The sequence below is a fragment of the Elgaria multicarinata genome, chromosome 5 (assembly GCF_023053635.1).
Source record: "Elgaria multicarinata webbii isolate HBS135686 ecotype San Diego chromosome 5, rElgMul1.1.pri, whole genome shotgun sequence".
Taxonomy (NCBI): domain Eukaryota; kingdom Metazoa; phylum Chordata; class Lepidosauria; order Squamata; family Anguidae; genus Elgaria; species Elgaria multicarinata.
The window spans coordinates 73,828,296-73,852,223 of record NC_086175.1 but is presented as its reverse complement, the minus strand read 5'-3'; the positions used below and the strand labels follow the sequence as shown (position 1 = coordinate 73,852,223).

The 23,928-nt window shown below is 43.2% G+C and overlaps 1 protein-coding gene across 2 annotated transcripts in view; it reads right to left on the bottom strand.

Annotated features, from left to right (window-relative positions):
* Positions 1-23,928, bottom strand: part of RUNX1 (RUNX family transcription factor 1) — a 211,268-nt gene that overhangs the window by 72,631 nt on the left and 114,709 nt on the right. For both annotated transcript variants that reach the window (XM_063127570.1, XM_063127571.1), the window contains 2 exons: positions 20,482-20,738; positions 10,359-10,515 (listed from right to left, as the gene is read on the bottom strand). In XM_063127570.1, the coding sequence (XP_062983640.1) occupies positions 10,359-10,515; positions 20,482-20,738 (414 nt within the window). The remainder of the gene's footprint in view (positions 1-10,358; positions 10,516-20,481; positions 20,739-23,928) is intronic.

Here is a 23,928-nt window from a genome sequence, read left to right as displayed (position 1 = left end):
CACAATACAGATTTAGTCATATACAATGAAGGCTTGCACATAAAGGCTTGCATGGGGGAAGCCATGTGCAGAGTTCCCAGACAGATATGGATCAAGAAATAACTGGAATGACACACCTTCACCTGCATGTCTAGGTCTGCATATCTGCATGCAGCTGCACCCAGTGCTGAACTTCAGATACAGAAAGTTGATCTTTAGAGATCTGCTCTTTTTGCCTGTGGGAAGCAGAATCCAATGCAAGACTACATGTATAAAGCAGATGATACACATTGCTGGGATACACATTGCTGATTGCTGGGATGGTACCTTGTTATCTATCTATCTTTACTACATTTCGATACCACCGAATAGCTGAGGCTTTCTGGGTGGTTCACAAAAGAGAGCTAAAAACCATAAAATACAAGAATACAACAACAATAAAACCTGACGTAAAATCTAAAACAAATTAAAACAGGCACAGAATAGCGGCTGTTAAACAAAAGTAAAATAAAAGTAAAACCAACAGCAGTGCAAGGATCTAAAAAGCACTTTAAAAAAATGTACTGAAAAGCCTGAGAATAAAAAGCTCCTCACCTGGCACCAAAAATACACTTACGTGTCAGGTGAGACTCTCTGGGGAGGGCATTCCAAAATCAGGATGCCATTACTGAAAAGGCCATCTCTGTGGTTACCACCTTCACTGGTGGAATCTGGAGAAGGGCCTCAGAAGATGACTTCAGACTTTGGATAAATATGTACAGGAAGAGGTCCCCTTCAGATAATCTGATCCCAAGTTATTTATGGCTTTAAACATTAAATATACTAGGAAGTTACCACACCATGGATAACTGTACCAAAGCTATCTCCTTCCAGATAGCGTCACGGTACATCAGCCTAAACTGATTAAAGGAGCTTAGAGCCACAGAGGCCACCTATACATCCAGCAACATTGCTAGATCTCTATCATTTTTGGTTGTGTAAAACATTACATACATACATACTATTTGGGTGGTGCTCTATATATTTAAATAGCTGTTTAAATCAATCAATCAATTGGGAAACATGATTTCTTTCATATCTCTTTAGCATTTTAAGGGGGTATTTTTATAGGTTATTGAAATGCAGAAAAAGAAAAAAAATTGATCAGTCCAGGGCCATCAGAATATATGTGAAATTAGGATTTTTTGCTTCAATATGCTTCACTTTACACTTCCTTACACTGAACAGAATAGACAATGTCTCCCTTCCTCCCCTGACTCTGTGTCTTTTGAGTAACTCCTTAAACTGAATTCTAAAAGAATACGGAGTCAAGAGAATATGGAAATAAATTGAATTCATATTCACCTATCAAATCTTAACAAATGGATTGCATTTTTTCAATAAGCAGCAAATGTTTATGTCCTTAACCAAAGAAGATACATGCCGCAGGTAAACTTTTGCAACCATGAAGCCAGAACTAGCAACTAGAATCTGGAAATGAACCAAGACCTTGTGGCTATAAACATATTATGGAAATTTCAAATTTCAGCACCAGACGATCTTGAGCAACCACCATGCCTCTTGTGATGCATCTTTCTAGAACTACATTCTGCATATTTTATTCAAGCATATTCATGCTAGTGGTACAGACTCTTCCTTCATTTTGTTTGTCAGATTGGAAAAAACTCAACCTGGCATCTATTCCTTACAAAATTGTTGGCTTGGTTCTTTCATTTGTAAACCTATTTTATAATAATTCAGTACAAATGTATTTGTTTCTCACATGCCTCTATCTCATTAACTCTAGACTGGCAGCTACCAGGCCTTCCTCAACATTCTTCAGGATGAAAGAAAGGAAATGGTAGGTTTATTTATTGCATTTCTACACTGCCCAGTAGCTGAAGCTCTCATCATGGTCTCACCTGCTCCTGGCAAACTGAAGAGAAACAGTGGGTGGGCTGGCTTCATTTTCCATATGAAGCATGTGCTGTTGAAAGTAAGTGAAACATACTGCATATAAACACACACACACACACACACACACACACACAGAGAGAGAGGAAAACTGCTGTGGCAGAAAAACCACAAGCTTGGAATTTCTGTGAAGTAGACCACATGTGAAATAGACCACATTAGCATTCAGCCACTGACAACACCCACCCCACCCTTTAAAGGAAGCATAAGTACATTTTAATCTTTTTCCTTTGCCTTTCAAGCCTGCTTCTTTATACACAGGGACTATATTTGTGGTAATTTGGCTTTTATTTCAGTATGGGGATAAATAAAGAAAAGTACATGTAGCCAGACATCGGTACAAACAAGAGTAGTTTTCCACAAAGTTATGTAGTCATCACTCCCTCAGAGACCCCAACATAAAGACACATGCACTCAGAACTTTAACAGGATCAGAACAAGCAATGTTAATGGTAGGGATAGGAGGAAAGGGAATTTATCTTTAGTTTATGCCGTCCTAATAGACACCCAGGTGGGTTTGATGGTGGGCTTGAAGGAAGTGTGGGAAGGAGATTTTGGAAGGGAATTAGATGACATTAGCTGGAATAAATTATGGAATAATAGATCATTTAAATCAATATCAATTTCTATTCTAGAAACTTCTCTGAAAATACTACATAGATGGTATCGAACGCCAATACAGCTAGCACATATTACTTCAACATGTAGTCCCCTATGTTGGAGAGGGTAAAAGGCACGTATTTTCATTTATGATGAACTTGTCCACATATACAGGGATTCTTTATGTTAGTACATAAAGAATTGATAGTTATTACTAGAGAAAGGAGTAATGATCCAGAATTATTATTATCAATATACAAAGGATCTAATGTAAGTTTGAAATGTAAAGATTTATTATTATTTTTATTAACTACTGCTTGCCAGACAATTACACAGGAGTGGGGAAAATTGGACAATATGAATTTATCAGCATGGTACTGAAATATATGGTCAGTGGCAATATCAGAAAAAATAACTCATGACTTGCTTCTAATCTAAGGAAAAACAGAACCACTATCTTTTTATGCTATATGGTGGAGATTTATTCAACATACATCACAACTGGACCTACAACAATATATGCCCGCTTCAGCTTTGAGCATTTGGATATCATAACAACCAATGAAGATCATACAGCACATTTATTAATTAGTTTATTTGCTTATTTAATTAAAAAAGAAAAAAGGGAAAAATCAGTTTATACTGGAGAAATACAGTGGATCTAAATAATCATGTTGGCTATTAAAAATTTGCATAGCTCTTGCATTGTTCTATCACGTAAACCAGGGGCTGATTTTGCAGCAGAGAAATGGAAGCTCATATATTAGGGATCATACTGTATTTAGTGATTATTCTCTTTAGGAATCGAAAAGGGCTTTCAACTTGACAAAAATTTTGAAAATGTAACACTCAGTTGGCAGGTAGCTTTTGGGGGGATTGATTATTCTACAAAGATGTTGGTGAGCATCTAGTGACCAATAAAAATTTTCTATCCAAAACAGGTATTTTGCTGAGATTTGACAGGCTCGCTTTCACAATGGTTTATTTCATTGTAACTCATGTACCTTGGTTACCTTTTACATGATTGAGATGCAATGCACAGGTAATAAATAGTTGGTTCTGAAATCTATGTAAAGGAAGATGAAGTTAAAACCTCTGGAAACTAAGGCTGCTATCCTATGCACACTTACCTGGGAATAGGCACCACTGAACTGAAATGGACTTACTTCTGCGTAAACATTTATTTGAGCAATTTTTAAAAACAGTTCTTCAGCTAATTCAATTATTATTATTATTATTATTATTATTTATTTATTTATTTATATAGCACCATCAATGTACATGGTGCTGTACAGATTACACAGTAAATAGCAAGACCCTGCCGCATAGGCTTACAATCTAATAAAGTTGTAGTAAACAATAAGGAGGGAAAGAGAATGCAAACAGGCACAGGGAAGTGTAAACAGGCACTGGGTAGGGTGAAGCTAAACAGTATAGAGCTAAACAGCTTTAAATAGAGAGAGAGCGAGAGAGAGCACACTTCCTTAAATATAAGTTCTATTGAAATCAGTGGAACCTACTTCCAGGTAAGTGTTTAGGGACTGAGGTGCCAAAAGTACAACATAGAAAATCAGGTTTTACCAGTAATAGGCTAAACAGGGTGAGAATTGCAAGTTTCTGCCAATTTCTAAGCAGAGCTGTTTCGTACTGGAAGCCAAGCCAAAACTGTCATATTCAACATCTTTGCTTCCAAGAATCTATTCTCATCTTTTGGGTTTAATATGAGGAGAATAAAGTCACTTTTAAAATACATTAAGGTTGAATGGAACACAGAAACATCTAATGTTTCCAAAACACATGGTGCACATCCAAAACATTACACCAATAATCCTGTAGCCAATTATGCTTAAATCCATTGACTTTAGTGTGGGGATAAGAAACCTGTTTCCTGTCAAAGGAGTCATTCCCTGATGGGTAAGCTGCTGGGGGCCACATTCTATGCCCCCCCTCTCTCTAACACCCCAATAGTTTGTCAGAGGCTTGAACTACACTGGAAGCTGCACCTCTAAAATCAGTGGGACAGTGAATCTGCTCTGGATTTCAGTCAGAACCAGTCAAAACTCTAAAGAAGCTACCCTATCCGTAGCTTCTCAGAATGGAAACTCAGAACGGATTCACTGCCCCATTGACATTGGAGCCACGAGCCTCCACTGGTGAACTGATCACTTAAGGAGGGCTTTTGGAATTAAGCCAAGAGCCAAATGTGGCCCTAGGTCCACATTTTAGTGGGACAAAGCTTCAATGACATTAAAGTTCGACCCTACCCCCAGTAAGCTAAAGTTTGGGCAAATTAAATAGGGTGACATAGACAATTGATCAAAATGGGGGGGGGATAAAGAGGGGATGGGGGTGACTAAAATAATGGGGGTTGTTCTATGCTTAGCAAGAGCAGAAAAGCCAACTGTTTCAAAGCTAAATGTAAAATGCAGTTTAGCTATACAAGTAGATATGATCCAGAACTTGTAATATGCATTTGCTACAGTAAAAATACAGCTATTTTCTCAAATACACTAAACATGTGTACATAGATATAAAAGTTCCGCAAATTGCCAGTGGAAAGCAGATTAACAAGGGGAAAGGACTGACACCAGCCGTGTATTGAAGCACTAGCCTGGTAGCCATGGGCAACAAGGAATTGCCTGCTGGTGGATGAGCTGGCTGGCAGAGGAAGGATGGGTTCAGTGCTGGCCCCAGGTTTTGGGAGGCCCTTGAACAAGGCTCCTTCAATGGTCCTCCTCCCTCAATGAATCTGCCATTATCACCACCATTATCACCACCATTATCAAGAACTGCTATTGCTCCTCCTCCTCCTCTTTCAAATCATTGCTACCACTTGCTTGCTTGATAGCTAGTAAGAAAGCAAACAGTGGCATCATCTGCTCTTCCTTCTCACCACCACCACTGTCAGAGTGAGAGAGATGTGAAGAAGGAGGTTGCAGTGGTGAAGAGGAGAAGCAACTCCAGGGGGCTCTTGTCAGTGGGCCCCTGCTGGGGTGTGGGCTGTTGGCAGGTGCCTGGAGATACCTACCCATGATGCTGGCCCTGGATGTGTTGTTCCATCTCTCCTCTGTGCTCAGCACAGAAACCAAGCTGACTGCCAAAGGAGGCACCCTGCACCGAAATACAGAGGGCTGCTGCAAGAGGAATGGAATTCTCTGACCCTCCTTGTTCAACCCCCAGAAGGTTACTAAACATTTTTTGCAGGCTAGTAAGTTCTGTGGATTTTTTTCTGGGCTGTACTAACCCACTTACTTGGGCTCGTTCAAGTGTCACCAAAGTTGACAAGCTTATTCAAATTATACGGAAATGTACAGTGGTTGTGATTTATCACCTCCTATGGAACATTAGGCTAGCAATATGTCTGTGAGACACTGAAAGAGAGAGATGAACTTGCATTGCCCGTGCTTAAAATTGTTCTAGACAGCTCCACACAGGGCTCAGCCAAAACAACCCACTGTTTCCCATTAGCATTTTTGGCAGTGCCAAAAAATGCCTCTTTTGTTGACGATTTTTCAGCACTCTTTGTATAAAAAAGAGCTTATTCTTCTAAATGGCCTCACTGGTTTCAGTGGCATAATCATGCAACCAAAATATGGTTGACTACCTAGAATTGTGACATCATCACATTCACTATTAAGGATCACTGATTGGGTGGGATCACCCATGTAACTAATCCTGGGAGGAGGAGGAAGTAACAACCATGGGAAATGACACTGCTGATTAAGATGGACAAAAATGGGATATTCACATGGCCTAAGAATTTTTCAGGTGAAATTTCCACTTCATGGAAATCCCTAGATTTTACTGGAAATCAAAAGCAGAATATCCAACACAGTTTTAATTCCACAGCAAATGAAATCAACTAATTTCAGTTACAAACCAAAAACCATATGCACATACCTAATTTTCAGTCATCCTTTGGATCACGTTTTACATATTGCTTATTCTTCTTACTGCTTTTGAGCAGCTAGCTTCATATGCACATAAACATCACACAGCTCTAACAGAAGGTAGCGTTCGTGACCTTTGACGCAACTAGCTTAGTCCTCATGCTTTAAGCCAATGCAATAAAAGAATAGCAGAAACCATGCACTCTAATGCAAATAGCCACACCTTTAGGAAACAGTTCAGGATTGTATGAATAAACAAAAGCATATATTAGTCACTCACTCAAAATTGGTATTGTCCATAGAAATAAAACCTTCAGACCTGAATAGTTAGCATGCAATGCCTCCAAGATTATCTCTTCCTTAAACTTAACCTGACAAGTACAGTCAATCTTTATTTGCATGTCTGCTTTTGTACATAAGTCATCAGTGCTGTATGTGACTGAATGGAATTAGCAAAATAAAGGACTTATGATTTTCTTCTAAACAGCTCCTGTTTCTTCCTTGACTTTCCCATTCTGACCTTGGAAACTGCATAGACTATGATTTCGAGTTTCACACACAGAGCCAGCTACCAAAGTGCAGGCCTGTTTTTATTAGCTTCTCAAACACTTTGCCAGCGCTACATTTAAATCTTCAAAATGTTTTCTAAACACTTTGAATCATAATGAGAATTCCATTTACTGAAAAGGTGCAGCCTTCCATATAACAACTGAACATGTTTAATGACTGATCCTTTTATACATTACAGCATCACTCATGTTTTCAGTAAATGGATATAATTTTCTCAGCTTTACCCTATTATTATCATTCGTTAGCATCACCAAGCTACAATTCTAACTGCAGATATTTCTCCCCCAGCAATTATCTTCTGCACAGAAGAAACTCAGCTAAGTTTAAAAGCCATCTAATTCTGCATATCAGCCTAAAAATGCAGCAAACACATTTCAGAAAAGAAGGAAAGGTCTACAAAAGTGAGCTTTCTTAGAAAAATCAAATAACGTCTGCTGTTACAAATCAAAGGACGAATCCCAGTCCTAATATAGTCAGCACATTGGTAGGGAGCAAGAATCAGTGCAGCTATACAATCTTCGAAAATTATATTTGAAACCAGGAGGAGCCAATTCATGCAATGTTTCTTTGCCATGTGTGCTGTCCTAGTCTCCCTCAGGCATGTGCTCATGTGAACATAGGGTCAATTTAGTCGTTCATCAAACTGAGAATCTTCTCCAGAGAGGGAGGAGCAGGCATGCACCACCACCATCCTGCACATAAAGTAATGTGTGACCTGAATGTTTGATTTTAGGAGATTCTTCTTAAAATGGGGAAGATTGTCTAAATCAAATGTACGCACATATTGGCTCATGTACAGAGCACTCAGATCTTACATTACCATATAAAAGTTGGATGTGTGTATGTGCCTACTTCTCTCTATCACATGGAGAGAATCCTCAGCCAGATGAGCATTTGAAGAGCACCATAATGCCTAGTTCTCACTATCACAGATAAGTCTATCACCAGTTCCCATAATGGCAGCATCATTTTTCCAGCTGCCACTGTTATGGGAACTGCTGTTGACCATATCCACGAATGTCTACACATAAGAGCCAGTGTGGTATAGTGGTTAGAGTATTGGACTGGGATAGGGGAGACCTGGGTTTTAGTCCCCACTCGGCCATGAAGCTCAGTGGGTGACTTTGGGCCAGTCCGTGACCCTCAGCTTAACCTATCTCACAGGGTTGTTGTGAGGATTAAATGAAGAGGAGGAGGCTCATATAAGCCTGAGTTCCTTGAAAGAGGAAAAAAGTCAGGATATGAACGTATTAAATAAAATAATGTTTGTCCATGCAAATGTATAGATATGGTTGGCTGAAATTTGTCCCATAGAGAGAAAGAGAGAGAAAATACTGTATAAACCATTACATAGATTCCTTTTGGATCAAGGGAAATATACCTTTACCAGTGCCACAGACTGGAGAATTTCAGCATTTACTTCTGGACAATGATGGAGTAATAGTTAAAACAATTCCTTCATCACAACTATTATGAACACAAGATCCCCATTCCTTACTGAAGAGGGAAACCCAACTTGTACCTCCACTGATACATATGGCATTTTTATACACAAAATAAAAAGGGTTGGAGCCAGACTTACGCAGACTGCACCAATTAAAATCAATGGGACTGAAATTAGGCATGACTAATATAAGTCCCATTTATTTTAATTGATCTACTCCAAATATAAGTCTGTATTGAACCCAAACTATTACCATAGTACTAGTGTACATGTACTTCCACTGAAATAAAGGAATTTTACTTCCAAGTCAACATATTTAAGCTGAGGATGCCAATATGTCATTCTGCATATTATTAACCTCAGTGTTAGGAGTAACCCAGCTGAAGCTACAGTAACAAAGCTAAATGCATACTGAAATTTTGTAGAGGCTCTTAAACAGGAAAATTAATGAAGAACAATTTGATTTAAAATGCTTTCAATAGAAGATCACCAATGTTACAATATACAACAGTCTGGATTTGCTCTTTTTAGCAGTCACCAAGCATTAACCAGCAATGTCTTATTTTTTTGTCACTATAATTTCAATAATTTCATTTATTAAGCCCCTGCCAGAAATAGAGAGATAAGTTATCTATATTGCAGTAAATGTGAAATATTTTAAAGGCCATTATATCTTTACTTATAAAAGTGTACTAGTGTGTGTTATGGGCTTCATTTTAAAACCCTTTAACTACAAATAAGTGTTATCTGCATGAGTAGTCAGAGAAAATCATTTAAATTTATTACATAAATATGAATGAAATGTAAAATTATTTCAAATTAATTTGTTCTACATGAAGTAGTATAGTTAAACATTATTTCTTGCTATAGTAAAAATGAATTCAACAGAAAGGGTTTTTTTAGTTCTTTTGGATGATGAAGCGTAATCCATAACTATGCAGTTTATTATTCTCTATATGATGAGTATAACTTGTGAGTGTGAGACTATTATTTATGTGCTTCAGCACAAATGTATAGATTATACCATATATTCAGAAAACCTTAATCACAGAACATATTACTCCAACTCAATAGGATCCTATTGCTTCAGAAGGCTCCAATACGCACCCAGGGGCCACCATTTGCCATAAGATTATAACATCATAGCCAATTGAATGAGCATGTCTGAAACTATCAGAAGCAAACACTCTAATCTGGTGAATTCCCACGTGCAGGATCACCTCCATGCACACAATAGCTGGCTTCCCCATTCACTTCAGCGTGAGGCTTGTTCCTTGAAGAGTTACCTTCTCTGGGCCTGTTCAGAAGACACCTTAAACTCTGCTGGTTAAGCAGCAGGGTTCACGGTTCCTTGTGCGATGCATTTTGCTAAACCCTGCTCACTCACTAATCACAGTTGAACTGTCTGCAGCAGTGTTAGCGGCTCTAACCACGGCTTAAAGTGTGACGTGCAACAGCATGGCTTGTGGTTAGTGCTAACCCCATAGAACCAGTTTCGCTAACCACAAAACCTGAGGTGTCATCTGAACAGGCCCTCTGCTGAAGTGAATGAGCAGTCCACCCACATGCGACTTCCATGCATGCATCTGAGCACTCTCAGGGCTCTGTAGCTATACCATTGGACAAATAATAAGCAGATATAAATCATATACAAATCACACTGGTACCTAACTCGGCCAGCACATTCTACGTTCTGCAGTCATTTGCTACAACAACACCAATGTGGACTTAGATTGGCCTCATAAATGCTGAAAATCTCAAACTGCTTACTTAATATAATTCTACTGAAATGAAAGTGATGATTACAATAACAACAACAAAATGACTGAGATCTGCAGCAAAGAACTCTGCAAGCAGAGTTTTCTTCTAAGTCTAGCAGCTAAGGTATGACTTGATTTTGATATAATAAAAAAAATGCTTACCTCTTCCACTTCTACCCACAAATCTCAGGTCATTGAATCTTGCTACTTGATTCTTCATGGCAGCAGTGGCATTTCTGAGTTCTGCGGAGTAGTTTTCATCATTTCCAGCCATTACTGTGACCAAGGTCCCATCAGGGACATCTCCTAATGCCACTACCTAAAAGATTAAATGGATTAAATCCTGAGTTTCCAGTACATAATTTAAATACGGAAACTTTAAATACATTAATATGAAGAACCCACCTTGTACAAAACAGGAGTGGGTGGGGAAGCATTCAGGTGAATCCAGACTAAATTAGTTGCACTTAGGACCCACTGAAATCAACAGGGCTTAAGTGATGTCTAATTTTTCCCATTCATTTCAACAGAACCTAAGAACAAACTTAGTTTGGATCCAACCCACTGAATAAATTAAAAGTTGTGATGGAAATACAACTAGCTAGTACAGCAGAGCACAGTAAAACCCAAATCCCATATATATGTAATGATTTCATTTCAATAAAACTGGCATGATTGGTTGTTACAGAGAGTTCTTGCTATTGGGTGGTATAGAAATGTAACAAATGTAACAAATGAATGAATACATCAATGTAGTGTGGCATTTTGGAGTCCTGCACTGATGTGGTGACTAAATCTAGGATGTCATACTGCACTGCTACTATGCCAGCAATAGACTTCTGATGCCAGTTAGTGGTTCTGTACAAAGCTATAATGCTGCAAAGAAATGGCTGGAGAGAGAGAGAGAGAGATGACACAAGCAGGGGTGGCAAAAGACTGGAGAGATTGCCCATATGGCATCCTAAAGGCCTTCTACCTACAACAGATTCAACTAAATCAGCACAACCTCTGTCTGGTCCAGCAGATGATGTAGTGACTGACTGTAGATCTAGGTTCAAGTCCCTCTGTCAAGGACTTTCTGGGCTGGATCCAGGCTTAAGCATTCTTAGAGTAGACCCACTGAAGTCAATGGGACTTAGATTAGCAATGAATAACTTGTCCCATTTGTTTCAATGGGTCTACTCTAAGATTGTCTAAATCTAGATCCAACTCATTGGGTGTGGCTTTAGGTTGCTAAGGGACCAAAGAAGCCAGTTGTACATCTTCCCCATGACTGTGCTCTTGATGCAGGGGCTACAGAGCCCTCTCTCCTACACTTCTGCCCCCTGCATTTGCTATCAGCTGAAGCAGGTTTCCCAGCCTTACTTCTCCCAAATACACAATGGAGAGAAGATGGATCTGCCTCACCAGGCAAGCAGAAGGGTGGCTGTAAAGATCCTTGCCCATCAAAAGTGCAGTGGCAATGACTTGCAGAAAGCCAAAACAGAGTGTACAAAGCTGCCATCATGCCGCACTTGCTCTCAGAAGATGCTACTGCAGCTATGTTGGCATCAGCTGAAGAAGACACACAAAAGAATGATTCTGCTGCCTTCACTTGGTATTTTCTGTACATTTCCATTTATCTTTGATAATTTATCTCTCCCCCTTATTGGTGAAATAATGACTTTCCTCTTACTATTTTAATGTGTATATATAACCACATTGTATCTCAGTTCCTCTCTAACAGAACTGAACAATATGCCTTTAGAGGTGCTTGACTTTCCCTCCCTTGTTCCTGTTTTATTGCTTTAATCTTTAAACGTATTCTGTCATTACTTTTCTTCCAGCACGTTCCCCCATCATAGTGCTATTCCTGATCAGCCCTAGAAATGGTTTGCCTTCTCCTCTCTATACTCTCACCTCAGTCATGAACAAACTGCATGGGCATCCAGTTGAAATCCAAATCTCTTACTTCCACACTTAGAATCAGGGTGCTGAAAGGCCCTTAACTGCTGAAGGTCCAAAAATGTCTCCTTTTAAATCTGAAGTTACACTCCCCACTTGAGTTTGGCCCATATGTCTAAGTTGCAACTTCTAAAAAAACATTTTCACTTCTGCTGAACGCTTGTTTGTGTTGAAATTTCCGCTTAGCGTGGACATTCTACTTCCCTCCACCCAGTCATCTTTTGTCTTCCTCTGTCAACGGAATGCCACAATCAACTCACTTTTTCACATTCTCCTCCTCCTGTGCCCCTCTTTTAAACATTCACATTGAAGTTAGTCAAATGTTTATGAAAGAAGCAGGAACCAGACAAAGGTGGATGGACAAACTAGGTAGGAAAAATTCTTGGACATAAGATCCTTCTCACAGTGAACTATACACAACTTTACTGTAAAATGTGCCACTCAGTTTTAATTCTGAAAGTATACAGAATTCAAAAACCATATCTCTGCCCACTCGTGTCTCTGTTGCCTAAAAGGCCCAATTCAGGAAAGCATCCTGAATTAACTACCAAAGATGTTCAGGCTCTCCCTTAAACTTTAGGCAAGTATGCCAGAAGTGTTTGGGCTCCCCCCATCACCTGAAGCTTCTAGAAACTTCTTGAATGAAAGGCCAAGACAGTTCACCAGGTATGTTGTGGCATTATTTGTGCTCCCTCATTTATTTATTTTTGAAGAGGAAACAGGCCTAATGCTGTACCTATGTATGAATAAATCTGGAATAAATCTGACCTCAAGCACAGTTGGTAGAGAGTAAGCCCCCTCTAACACAATGTGACATATTTGAGTAAATGTGATCTAGCTGTCCCAGTCATAACCCTACTTATTGAAAAGAATGAGACATGCCTCAGAGAGACTTCCTCCCAAAATAAAATTTAAAAATGCATTGGATTGTACCCTTAATTACTAATTATTATTTTTCCTATTCAAATTATTTTAAGACACTATCAACAGTTTTGCAGTCCACCAATATTGCTCCAGATGTAATATTTTACTTTTCCAGTGGTGGAACAAATCATTGTTATATGAAGTCAATAAACTGCAGTGTTAGAAAGAAAAAAGGAACACGCTTTAAAGAAATATTATTTGACACTATGCATGTCTCTCTGTATGTGTATACTAGTGGTTCAAATAAAAACCTCAAACACAAGAGGAACAGTCTCTCTCTCTCTCTCTCTCTCTCTCTCTCTCTCTCTCTCTCTCTCTCTCTCTCTCCAGAAAAAGTACATTTTCAATTCTCCGTGTTTACAACATGATACAGGAAACTCTAGTGAACCACTAAAGAAAAAGAAATCTGTGGGCCCAGGAGAAAGCAACTGGTAAGTCAAGTTGTAAAAGAAGCATAGAAACACAAACATTTACATTATAAAACAGACTAAACAGATAAGTAAGAACTTGCTGAGGGGAGATAGCTAGTATTTTGCTAGACTGCTCGGTTTATAGAAAATATATTTTACGCAAGCTGGATGGAATATCAACAGTTCAAAACCACAGCACAATTAGATCTTACTGTTTTACCCCATTCAACGAGCAAAAAAAATATTATTTGAAATAGGAAGCAGATTGCTACCTTACTCTAAGTTATACTATTTATTACAATTCCTAAAATGTAACCAATAGTTATAGTTGATTTTCTTCCTTTTTCACTTAATTTATGCATTTTATTTGGATAGAAAATCCTGAATTTCCAAAGTGATTTTAGGCAGAGGTATGTGGCATTCTGTCTCTGAAGATGTGATGAGTACTCAGATTTAAAATGATTTAATCCCAATGAAGTTTAATGCTCTGCATTATTATTATTACTATTATTATTATTATTATTATTATTATTATTATTATTAGTATTTTACAATAATGAATAATTCTGCATTGTAAAGGTGCAGTGAAAGATCCTCAAGGAAATTAACTGCAGCAACTGGCAGAATTACCACCGACTGGCAACAAATCATGGGCAATCCAGTTCACAATCCAGTAAACAGCGACTGAAGTGTTATCCTAAATATACTTACTTGGAAGCAAGCCCTAATGAGTACTACCCAGCAGAGCTTTAGCTATAAATAAGTCATGTTGAATCCAGCAAAACTTACTTCCAAGTAAACATACTTAGAACTAGTGTGCAAGGCTGTGATCCTAAGCATGCTCACTTGGAAATATATGTTAGTGAAAAATAACAGTGTCTACCTCAAAGTAAGTGCATTTAAGAATGGAACGCAAATCCAAGTATTTTGACTTAGCAAGTTTGGGCTTTGTGGGCGGCAGCTATGCGGTTATTGTAGGTGCTCTAGTAAATAATAACAATGCCAGGAAACTTATCAGTAGTTTATTTAAGAGCAGAACCAGTTGAGTCCTTGACTTTACTAGAACTCTTTTACAAAAAGCTGATTGTTGATCTGCAGCCCTAGAACACTAAAAACCAAGCTCTTGTGGAAACAAGCATTTGAAACCATAACTAAGATGCCACAATTTTTCATCAAAATTATTCAAATGCTCCCAACAACAACCACCGCCTTTGTGGAAAGTATTTGGTTATACCTACAAGGAGGAGTTTATATAAGCAGTAGCAACAAAGTAAACCCAGGTACAGCCTTCTTGAGGGGGAAGGTTTTTATTTATTTTTTAAAGGTGGGGGATAAAAATATGCAGGATGAGAAGCTGGAAAGAGGAACTGCTAACCACACCACAACTCTGACTTTTTCTTTTTCTTTTAAACAGTATTCTGCTTTAATCTCTCTTCCCACAGATATTCTATCCTCTTTGTTTTCAGGTTGAAAGCCCATATTTTGGCCGTTTTAGTTTGCAGTCCTGTACATATACTTACTTTGGAGTAAGTATGCTTTGAATTCTATGGAACTTACTTCTGAGTAGATATTGATTTATATATTTATAGTACTTCAAAAAGGGAGAGACCCAAGACTAGAAGAACAGCAAAAAAGAAGACATTCTTCCCATACACTACACCTTCGCCCGGTGTGAAGGTTGCTTTCTGCAATCCTCATATGACTGATGAGAGTTTTGCTTTTGTTTTGTTTTTTAAACCTCAACCCATTTCCTATCAATCTTGTTCTTCAAAAGCAAGAACAAGCCGGGTGGGTTTGCAGTCAGCTCTCAAAGCTGGGGTAGGTCGGAGAGCAACACATTTCAGGGCAAATCAAAGGAGAAACGGGAACGGCGGTTTTGATGCCCCTCGGCTGCTACTGAAAACAGATCCGGGCAGGTAATCGGGTTTAATACCGCGGCCCTTTAAAAGCTCCGCTCCAATTCGAAGGTAAAAGAGCGAAGCGCGTACCGGCTGCTGCCAGCCTACAGGGGAGCGAGGAAAGTGAAGCCTGACCGGCAAAGTAAGACCCTCGCTTCTTAAGATCCCCTCGGAACAGAAAGGGAGTGCGGAACATTTGAAGTGGTTCAACGCGGCCTCCTAACAGAGCAGCTTCCCTGCAGTGGCCACGTAAGCTAGCTAGGCTAGCTAAATGGGGAAATAATCAGAGCGCGCGGGGTAGGTGTCCCTTGGTTCATAACCAAGATCCCCGAGTCTTGAAAGTGACCCCCGTTGAAAACCAAAGGCAGAAGGAACGCTGGTTTCTAAGGCAAGTGTCATCGACGAGTGTCCGGGGCTGCGAGGCGACACTTCACCCTGAAGGGACCTGGCTTTGGGTTGCGATTAGAGAGGCATGCCGTTGATCCCATGGACCTCTGTCCAAGCCAGTTTGGGGGACAGTTTAAAAGCACGGCATTCGCCCTCACCCCCACCACCCACCACTCCCCAAGCCCCGAAATCCCTCCTCCGCGCCGCAGTGGCACCTAGACTCGTGGCTGGGAGACGGCGATTCACAAAGGTCCAACGAAAGCACGCTTCGGAAGGGCCTCTGGCAGGCAAGCGGCCGGATTATTCTCCAGCCTGCCTCCGTTTCCAAAGGAGCTGCCCTGGATTTCAACGGGATTGGTGCTTGTCCCGAGGAAGCGCACTTAAGGCCAGGGCAACCGGGCCCTCTCGCACGTCCTTGCGCAGAAGTCAGCCCCGCTTTGCTCAGTGGGACTTTCGCTCAGCGAGTCCATCATGTCCACAGGGCTGCAGCCTTGCCGAGGAGGTGGGGGAAGCTGGTGAGTATCCTCCCGGGGAGAGACGCCTCCCTGCCAATTAGCGGCTCGAGGTGGCGCCTGCCCCGGTGTAACTGACTAAGCACCTGCAGCCCCGGGCAGTAGCATGGCGGCCAGGAGCGCTGCTCCCAAGGAAGCGTGTCAGGGAGAGGGCGGCAGCCTGGAGGAGGTTTCTGGAGGCAGCGAAGCGCTTCAACGTTTCGTCCGGGATGGTGGAGCGAAGCCGGAGTCACGCCGAATTAGGCAGTGGCAGACAGAGACCACGCAAAACACAAACGATCAGCAGGGTCTGATGAATTCGAGAAGTGTCCTGCTCAAAGCTCCGCCACCCCCGGAAAGGTCGGATTTTACGGGGAGGGGACACACACGCACACACGGGCACCTGGCCTGGGTCTTCTTTGACTCAGAGCTGGTTAGGGGAAATCGCACTAGCACCAAAGGATGAAGGTGGCCACAGCTAGACCTAAGGTTTATCCTGGGATCATCCAGGGTTCACCCCTGCCTGAGCACTGGATCCCCTGTGTGTCACCTAGATGAACAGGTTTGACCCCTGGACGATCCAGGGATGAACCTTAGGTCTAGCTACGGCCGGTGTCACCGGGCTAAAATGCCTTTGCCACTGAACTCTGTGAGCCGCCTTTCTTCCAAGTCAGGGAGTTCAGAATAGGGACACACCGTTTTTCTCTGGTGAGGCTTCTCCCTCTGTTATTAAGACTAAGGCCCGAGATCAACCCTCCACCCCCCTCGCACAAAATCAACTGTTTAAAAACAAAAACGCTGAAGTACTACAAAGGTCAAAGAAGTTATTCCAGGGGGCTTCCTTCCGCCATACCTTTTTGCAAAGTAAAACGCTCTGTTGGACTGATGCCAAGCTTTGGATCTACAGGCAGACTCGTTCGTCTGGCGTGCTTCGATTTAACTCGTTCGTGGGCGGCTGCTTAGTAAGGCCAAGGCAGCTTACTTACAGTTCCACGGGAATCAATGCGAGTTTTCCTCCAACTAAAGATATTTGCAGGGCAATCCTAACGGCATATCTACTCAGAAGCCAGCCCCATTGAGTTCAACGTGACTTAGGGCTCAAACAGACCTTACTTTAAATGTGTGTACTGCAGTTATGTCTTCTTTTCATTTTTACTCTAGAGTCCGCCGGGTGTGTGTGTGATCCAGCTCTTAAAAGCTTCCTCTACCTCCCACATTAGGGTCCCGATCCAGATCGGTGCTCCTGTGCCTGCTCTAGAGGAGAAATTTTAGAATAACCTCGCTTGAACTTGGTCCAAGCTTTGGATTGCAGGTGCCCTCAAACTGTGGGATTTAAACAGAATCAAAGAATCCGCGCTAACCCTGAACTTTATATGTTAATCCCTTTGGGTACACTGCTGCCACTGCTGCCCCCTCCCCTCCACAACTTCTGCTGTCTTCCGTTACAAAGAGGCTTTTGCAGGTGTTTCAGTTTCAGCCAGAATGCAAATAACTGGACCCTTCACAATCTTGAACTTGCATCCCAGAGAGAAACAAACCGGATCAAATAAATGGCATCATCTCTATTAATTTCATCTGCACGTGGTAGTGAATCTTCTGTTTGACTCTGGACTGAATTCAGGGCACAAAGAAAGCTATTCTGGACCTTTCAGGTGGAGGGGGAGAGATTGGGCTCCTTCATTTCCAACACCAAGCAAAACCCACACCAATAATTAAATACACCACCACCACCACCCCGCACACACAGTTCTTTTTCTACAGTACTATTCTTGCAGCCCAGTCTTATTAATGTTTCCCCCGAAATATGTTTCACTGAGTTCAGTGGAGCTCTTTCCTTATGTAAGTGTGCTTAGTTTGTAATCTTAGATTGATTTGTGAATGAACTGCAGGGGCTGGAAGGAATGTGTTCCGGGAGCAAACTTTTTCCTCCTACTCTAGTCTGAGTAGGCGGAAAGGACTATATGGGAACAAAATTAGAATTGGTATATGAAATAAGAGGGCCCTTGCTAGGTTTGGAAGAGGCAGTGAAAATGATTTAGGAAGCACTGGTGGAAGAAACAATGGAAGATAAATTAGATAACTAAAAAGGCCAGGCCAACTCCTGTGTGTGTTTGTGTGTGTGTGTGTGTGTGTGTGTGAGAGAGAGAGACAGACAGACAGACAGACAGACAGACAGACAGACAGACAGACAGACTACACTCATGATGTTTCACTTTGTCTAAAGAAGCATTTACTTGGAAGTAAGGACCTGATCCTAGGCACACTTGGAAATTTATTAGAATTAGTGGAATTTGCTTCCAAATTCAGGAATTTCGGTCTGATCTATGAGTAGATTCCATTGCCTACAATCGACCTTTAATCATTCCAGGCAAGCTGGTCCAGGATTAGTGTGTCAATATATATACTCCCCTTTCACTACCCCCACACTGTGAAAAAGTTACAGTGGACAACACTACTCCAACAAAATAGCTCACAGATTTACTACTCCATTTACAAGCCAGCCACACCGAAATATTGAGTTGTAACCCCTTTGAAAGTATGTGTGTGTGCGGTGAAAAACGGAGATCTCTCCCAGTGCATCCGTGGGAATCCGCTAAAGAGGGAGAGAAAACCAACTCTGGCCAAGTAAAAACAGGCCTAGGATCCATCTTCCCATGAAATATTTCCCTTCCAATCTATTTACTTACATGTGTCAATTCTTGTCCTCCAGGCACCCCTTGGCAGGACGTCCTTTGATCCCTCCTGCTGCTTGCTTGTGGCTTATTGACATGCCTGAAGGGATTTATTTAAGAAGGAAGTCCCATTGCTTCCAATGACATTTCCTTCCAAATACTGTATGCTTAGGACAGCAGAGTTAAAGGCCTCAGGGTCAGCGTGTTGGAGCTGAAAGTGTAAGATTATGATGGTACTAAGCAATAGGAGTAGTGGCAACATCTCAGTCAGGTCCAAGCAAAGGGGAATAGAAAATAGACTATGGCCCAATTCTGGCCAGTTTGTGCAGGACCTGTTTGCCCTGCAATTTGCAGGGACTCTTGAAAAAAGTGCTAGACTAGGTGGAGCTTGGTCTTGGATGCTACAAAGAGTTGGACTGGAACTTGAGAGATCTGGGTTCTAGTCCTTGCTTGGCCATGAAGCTCACTGGGTGACTTTGGGGCAGCCAGAATCAGCAACTTTGGTGAACTCTTAGCCTAACTTACTTCACAGGATTGTTGTGAGGATAAAATGAAGAGGAGGAGGATCATGTAAGCTGCCTAGGGCAGGATATAAATGTAATACATAAAGAAATCCTTACTATAGACTAGTCATGCCTTGGCTGGGAAGAGATCCAGCATATCCATTCCCTCATTTTCAAACTCCAAAAATAAAAAAGGGTGGATGGGGGGAGGGAATCCCAGTTTTGTTTTAAGGTAGACCAAATCAACCCACCCCTTTATTAGGGAATGGGAAGATGGGAAGTACCTACAGAGCAAGTTATTGCCCAGTAATGACGCATAGGACTGTGGTGTTAGGCTGCAATCCCTTGCACACCTTCTCTGGAAGTAAATCTCACTGAGCTGGGATTTATTTCGCTGGAAACATTCTTAGGGCCACCTTACATGGCTGCCCTGCTGCAGACACTTATTCGGGAGTAAATCTGGTTGATTTCGTTGAAACTTCTTCCATGCCCACATGCATGGGAGCCTGTCTACGGGCCCTAATTCTATGCCCACTTACTTGGAAGTAAACCCCACTCCATTCACTAGGGCTTCAGTCTAAGGAAACAAGGAATAGGATCTGGGTACATCTTTCTGAGGCCCTTTACGCCTCGGAAAACCTCATCTCAGTCCATCCCGGGGATACAGTCCACATGGCTGGGAAGTTAACGTCCAAACTCTGCAGGGCACTTTTAGGCTCCGACCCTAAAGCACGAGTAGTCGGGATAAGCACCATCAATCTCAGTGGGTCTTACTTCCAAGTAAACAGGCAGAGGCTGGGGCCGCAACGCTGCAACCCTAGAGGGATAAAAGGTCTGTTTGGAAGCACAAGTCAGGATGTCTCCGAATGGGGAGAGGGAATGCAAACTGATCGCTTGCAACGGGCATCGACCGCAGAGAAATCCTACTGGGATACTCTCTTAGCCACACATTGCTCCCTTTAATTCGGTTTAGTTGAACTCCCCCACAAGATATGTGCATGCATACACACACTGAGACCCACTATGCCAGCCCTGCCCTTCTCCCCACGCTCGTACCTTGAAGGCGATCGGCAAAGTCTTGTTACACCTCCAGTGGGTCGGCAGGACGGAGCAGAGGAAGTTGGGGCTGTCGGTGCGGACCAGCTCGCCCGGGTGATCGGCCAAGACTTCCACCATGCTGCGGTCTGCGCTTCTCAGCTTGCCCACCAGGGCGCCGCTGCTGTTCTCCTGGCTCACCAGCGGCAGCGTGTCGCTCATCTTGCCCGGACTCAGAGTGGTGGAGGGCGGCGTGAAGCGGCGGCTGGTGCTGGTATCTACGGGGATACGCATCACAACAAGCCTTTTGAGTGAAAAAGTTCCGCAGAGGGCTTCGGACAAAGCGAAAGGAGCGCAACTCTTCAGCCGGCGGCTCTCGGGAGACCCACATAAAAGGACAGAGGCTTAGGGTCCCGGAGCGGGAGGGGCGAGCGGAGTGAAGCCAGTCCCGAAGTGAATTCGGATCAACAGTTGGACAGAGCAGGGGGACTCTCTGCTTCCTTGTCCGGCCACAGTTAATCCAAGCATCCAGTTTCAGGCTGTCCTGGAAATGTGTCTGTGCCTCTTTAAAAACTAAAACAAAACAAAACACCCCAACCCTATAGATTTGGACAAGTTCTCTCTTTCTCTCTCTTTCTTTCCTCCCCTCGGGGATTACCAGTGTTATTAAAATCAAAGGCCCTTCCGAAATCCCACACACTGAGAGAAGTTTTGAGCAAAGGAAACGCAAGACATCCGTTCGAAACCACACGCACGCAGAGACAAAAGGAGGGAAGGAGCGAGACTTTTCAGTAGTTAATTTCCTATCATTTTCAAGAGCGAGCGATCTTCTTCCCCTCCCACCGCTGCGATAGCCGAGTTAGCATCCAGATTCAAGGCACCCGCCTCTTCTCATCGAGAGAGGAATCCGTTTTAAAATGAAAGGGGCAAACGGGCTTCAAAGGAGGCGACCTGAGGTTTTCAAAGGTCAACTGGCTATCACAGCTTTATATACGGTACTTCATCAAATATTTACAATCGACTCTATAGAGAATTTAAACACAACAGAAATCCATTAATGTCTCTTCGGCCTCCCCCGCCCCTTCTTCCCAAAGCAGCCTCGGACCCGTCTCAGTAGTTCGCTTCGCGCCGCCCCTTAAGTCCTGACGACGCTTTGGCCCCAAATTACTCAGTGCGGCTTGGGGGGGGGGGTCGGTTTGATCGGAAAGGGTCTGAGGCGCAAGTCCTTAGGATGACGCGCGCCAAGAATTTGAAGCGCGCAAGGCGGGGGAAAGAGAGGCGAGTCCAGAGAAGAAACAGAAAGGAAAGCGGGGGGCGGGGGAGCCCTTTGGGTTGGCAATGCTGGTTGGATTGTGGGTTCCCGCTGTGGTTAATGCGTGCAGCAACTTCTAACACACACGCACACGCCTGCCTCACAAGTCACCCAACGCTCTGCGGCCGCTGTGTGAGTCACTGCCAAACTCTGAGGGGAATATCTGAAGCGATCTTCCTCAAATTCAGCCACAGGGGCCGGCTTCCCTCAACTATGGTTTAACCACAGCAGGTGGAGCTCTGCTGTCCGGACCATCGGTTTCTCTCTCTCTCTCTCCCCCCCCCCCGCCTTCCCCTTTCTCGCTCTTCTGGCTTCCTTTCCTCTTCCAACTTCACACAGCACGAGGCGAAGCGAGAAGCCTCTTCTTCTGCCCAGTCGAGTCCGGCCTCTTCACCGCCGAACAAGAGGACTAGCAGCACGCGCGATAGGCGGTTCAAAGCAAAACAAAAACTCAACCCGAGCCGCCCTCTCAGATTCAAGAGCGGGGGGGAAAAAGGAGTCCGGACGAGAGAGAGCCTGCTCGCTCCTAGCGCGGTTCACGTTTCCAAAGCGAAAGAAGTCTTCACGTGTTCAGCAGACTCCACCAGCGAGCTTTCCCGATGGCTGCTGCTGCTGCTGCTGCTGCTGCTGCCTACAGAGGCCAGGCTCGCCAGCTGTGTGTGACCTTCTGTGAGGCGCTGTTTGTTTGCTCATACTGATCTGAAAAAGCATCGTTCCCGTTTCCCCGCCGCCGCCTCTGCCTCCTCCTCTTCCCCCTCCCTCTCCCTCGCGCCTTCTGGCTCTATGAATGGAGATTGACTGGAAATGAATTTGCTTTTACAGTAAGAGAGTCCGGAGGAATGTCATTCCCTCAGCTCTTTTGCATAGGGGAGGACGCGGGCCAATCACAGGCCTTTCCGGTACTAAGCAGGGCGCGGCTCCAACCCAACTGGGCTCCTGGAATTGGCCTGCTGCGCACCGCCGTTGGAAGCTACTGTAAGGGTGGGGGGGAAGAAAAGGCCAAAGAGAGGCCCGCGTGTCAGTGGGACGCCGCGCTCACCGCAGCGCGCGCTCATCGGGAGGCTCGGAGCAAACCGTGTGTGGCGGCGGCGGCGGCGGCTTGTGTGGAGACTGTGTGGCCGCGAAAGGCGGGGGCGGGGAAGCGGGCAATGGCCGTGAAGCGGGCGGGCGCGCGCTCAGAGCTCTCCCTGCGCGCTGGGGCTTCGCGGGAAACAGAAAAGGCCGCGAAAGCAGCCCTCGAAGGAGCCCAGGCGCCCACTGACTTGACGAGGAAGCCTGCCCCAGCCCCAGACTGCTCCCCTCAGGCTCGGAGGCACGGACGCTCGTCTCCGAGACTTTCAATCTCGCCACGCATTTCCATTGGAACGAGCGGTCACTTGAGTGACTTCTTTCCCTAACTGGAGGGAGACGCGTGCGTGCTCATTTGCAAGCAAATGCATAATTGTCACTTTGTAAAATTACTGTGTAGATATGGGTAAGAAACAAAGTGAGAAAGGGCACCCCAAGAATAGGGCTGCCTCCTCCACTTCTTCACCTCCGCTCCCCTCCCTCCCCCCAATTCCGGGCACAATCAGTGCTATTCTGCCTTGACCAGCTGCATTAAAAAAAAAAAAAAGCAAGCAGAGAAATTCAACACGTGAGGCTTTCTTCACCCTGAAGATAAAAGTGGTGGGCAAAGAGTCACCTGCTGCATTTCTGCCGGTTCTATGCAGCTGTTAAAGACACAAAAGGGAAAACACAAAAACATGGCAACCCAAGAACCAGTTACACACATACTTCCTGCCTCTCTTTGTGCAGAGACAGCCAAAGGGTGTAAAATGCAAGTGCACACTTTTCCATACACTCTAGGGGAAGGTCACAAAGAGAATGTTGTTTTTTTAAAAAAAATCTCACTTCATTTCTCCGACCTACTCTTCACATCTCTAGAGATTATACCCAAATTTCAATATGCAAAAGCCTGTGTTCTTTCTGAGACTTAAAGAAAAAATGCTTTCAAAGAGTTGGCCAGGGCAGGCGTAGTCACTGAGGCGTTTTATAGATCAGTTATACAGATAATGGCATTTTGTTAACTCTTCAGAAATGCAGTGCAGGCCATAGGTCACAGACAAGATGTTTGGGGACAGGGCAGCCTGATGCTTTCCTAATGTGTTGGGCTA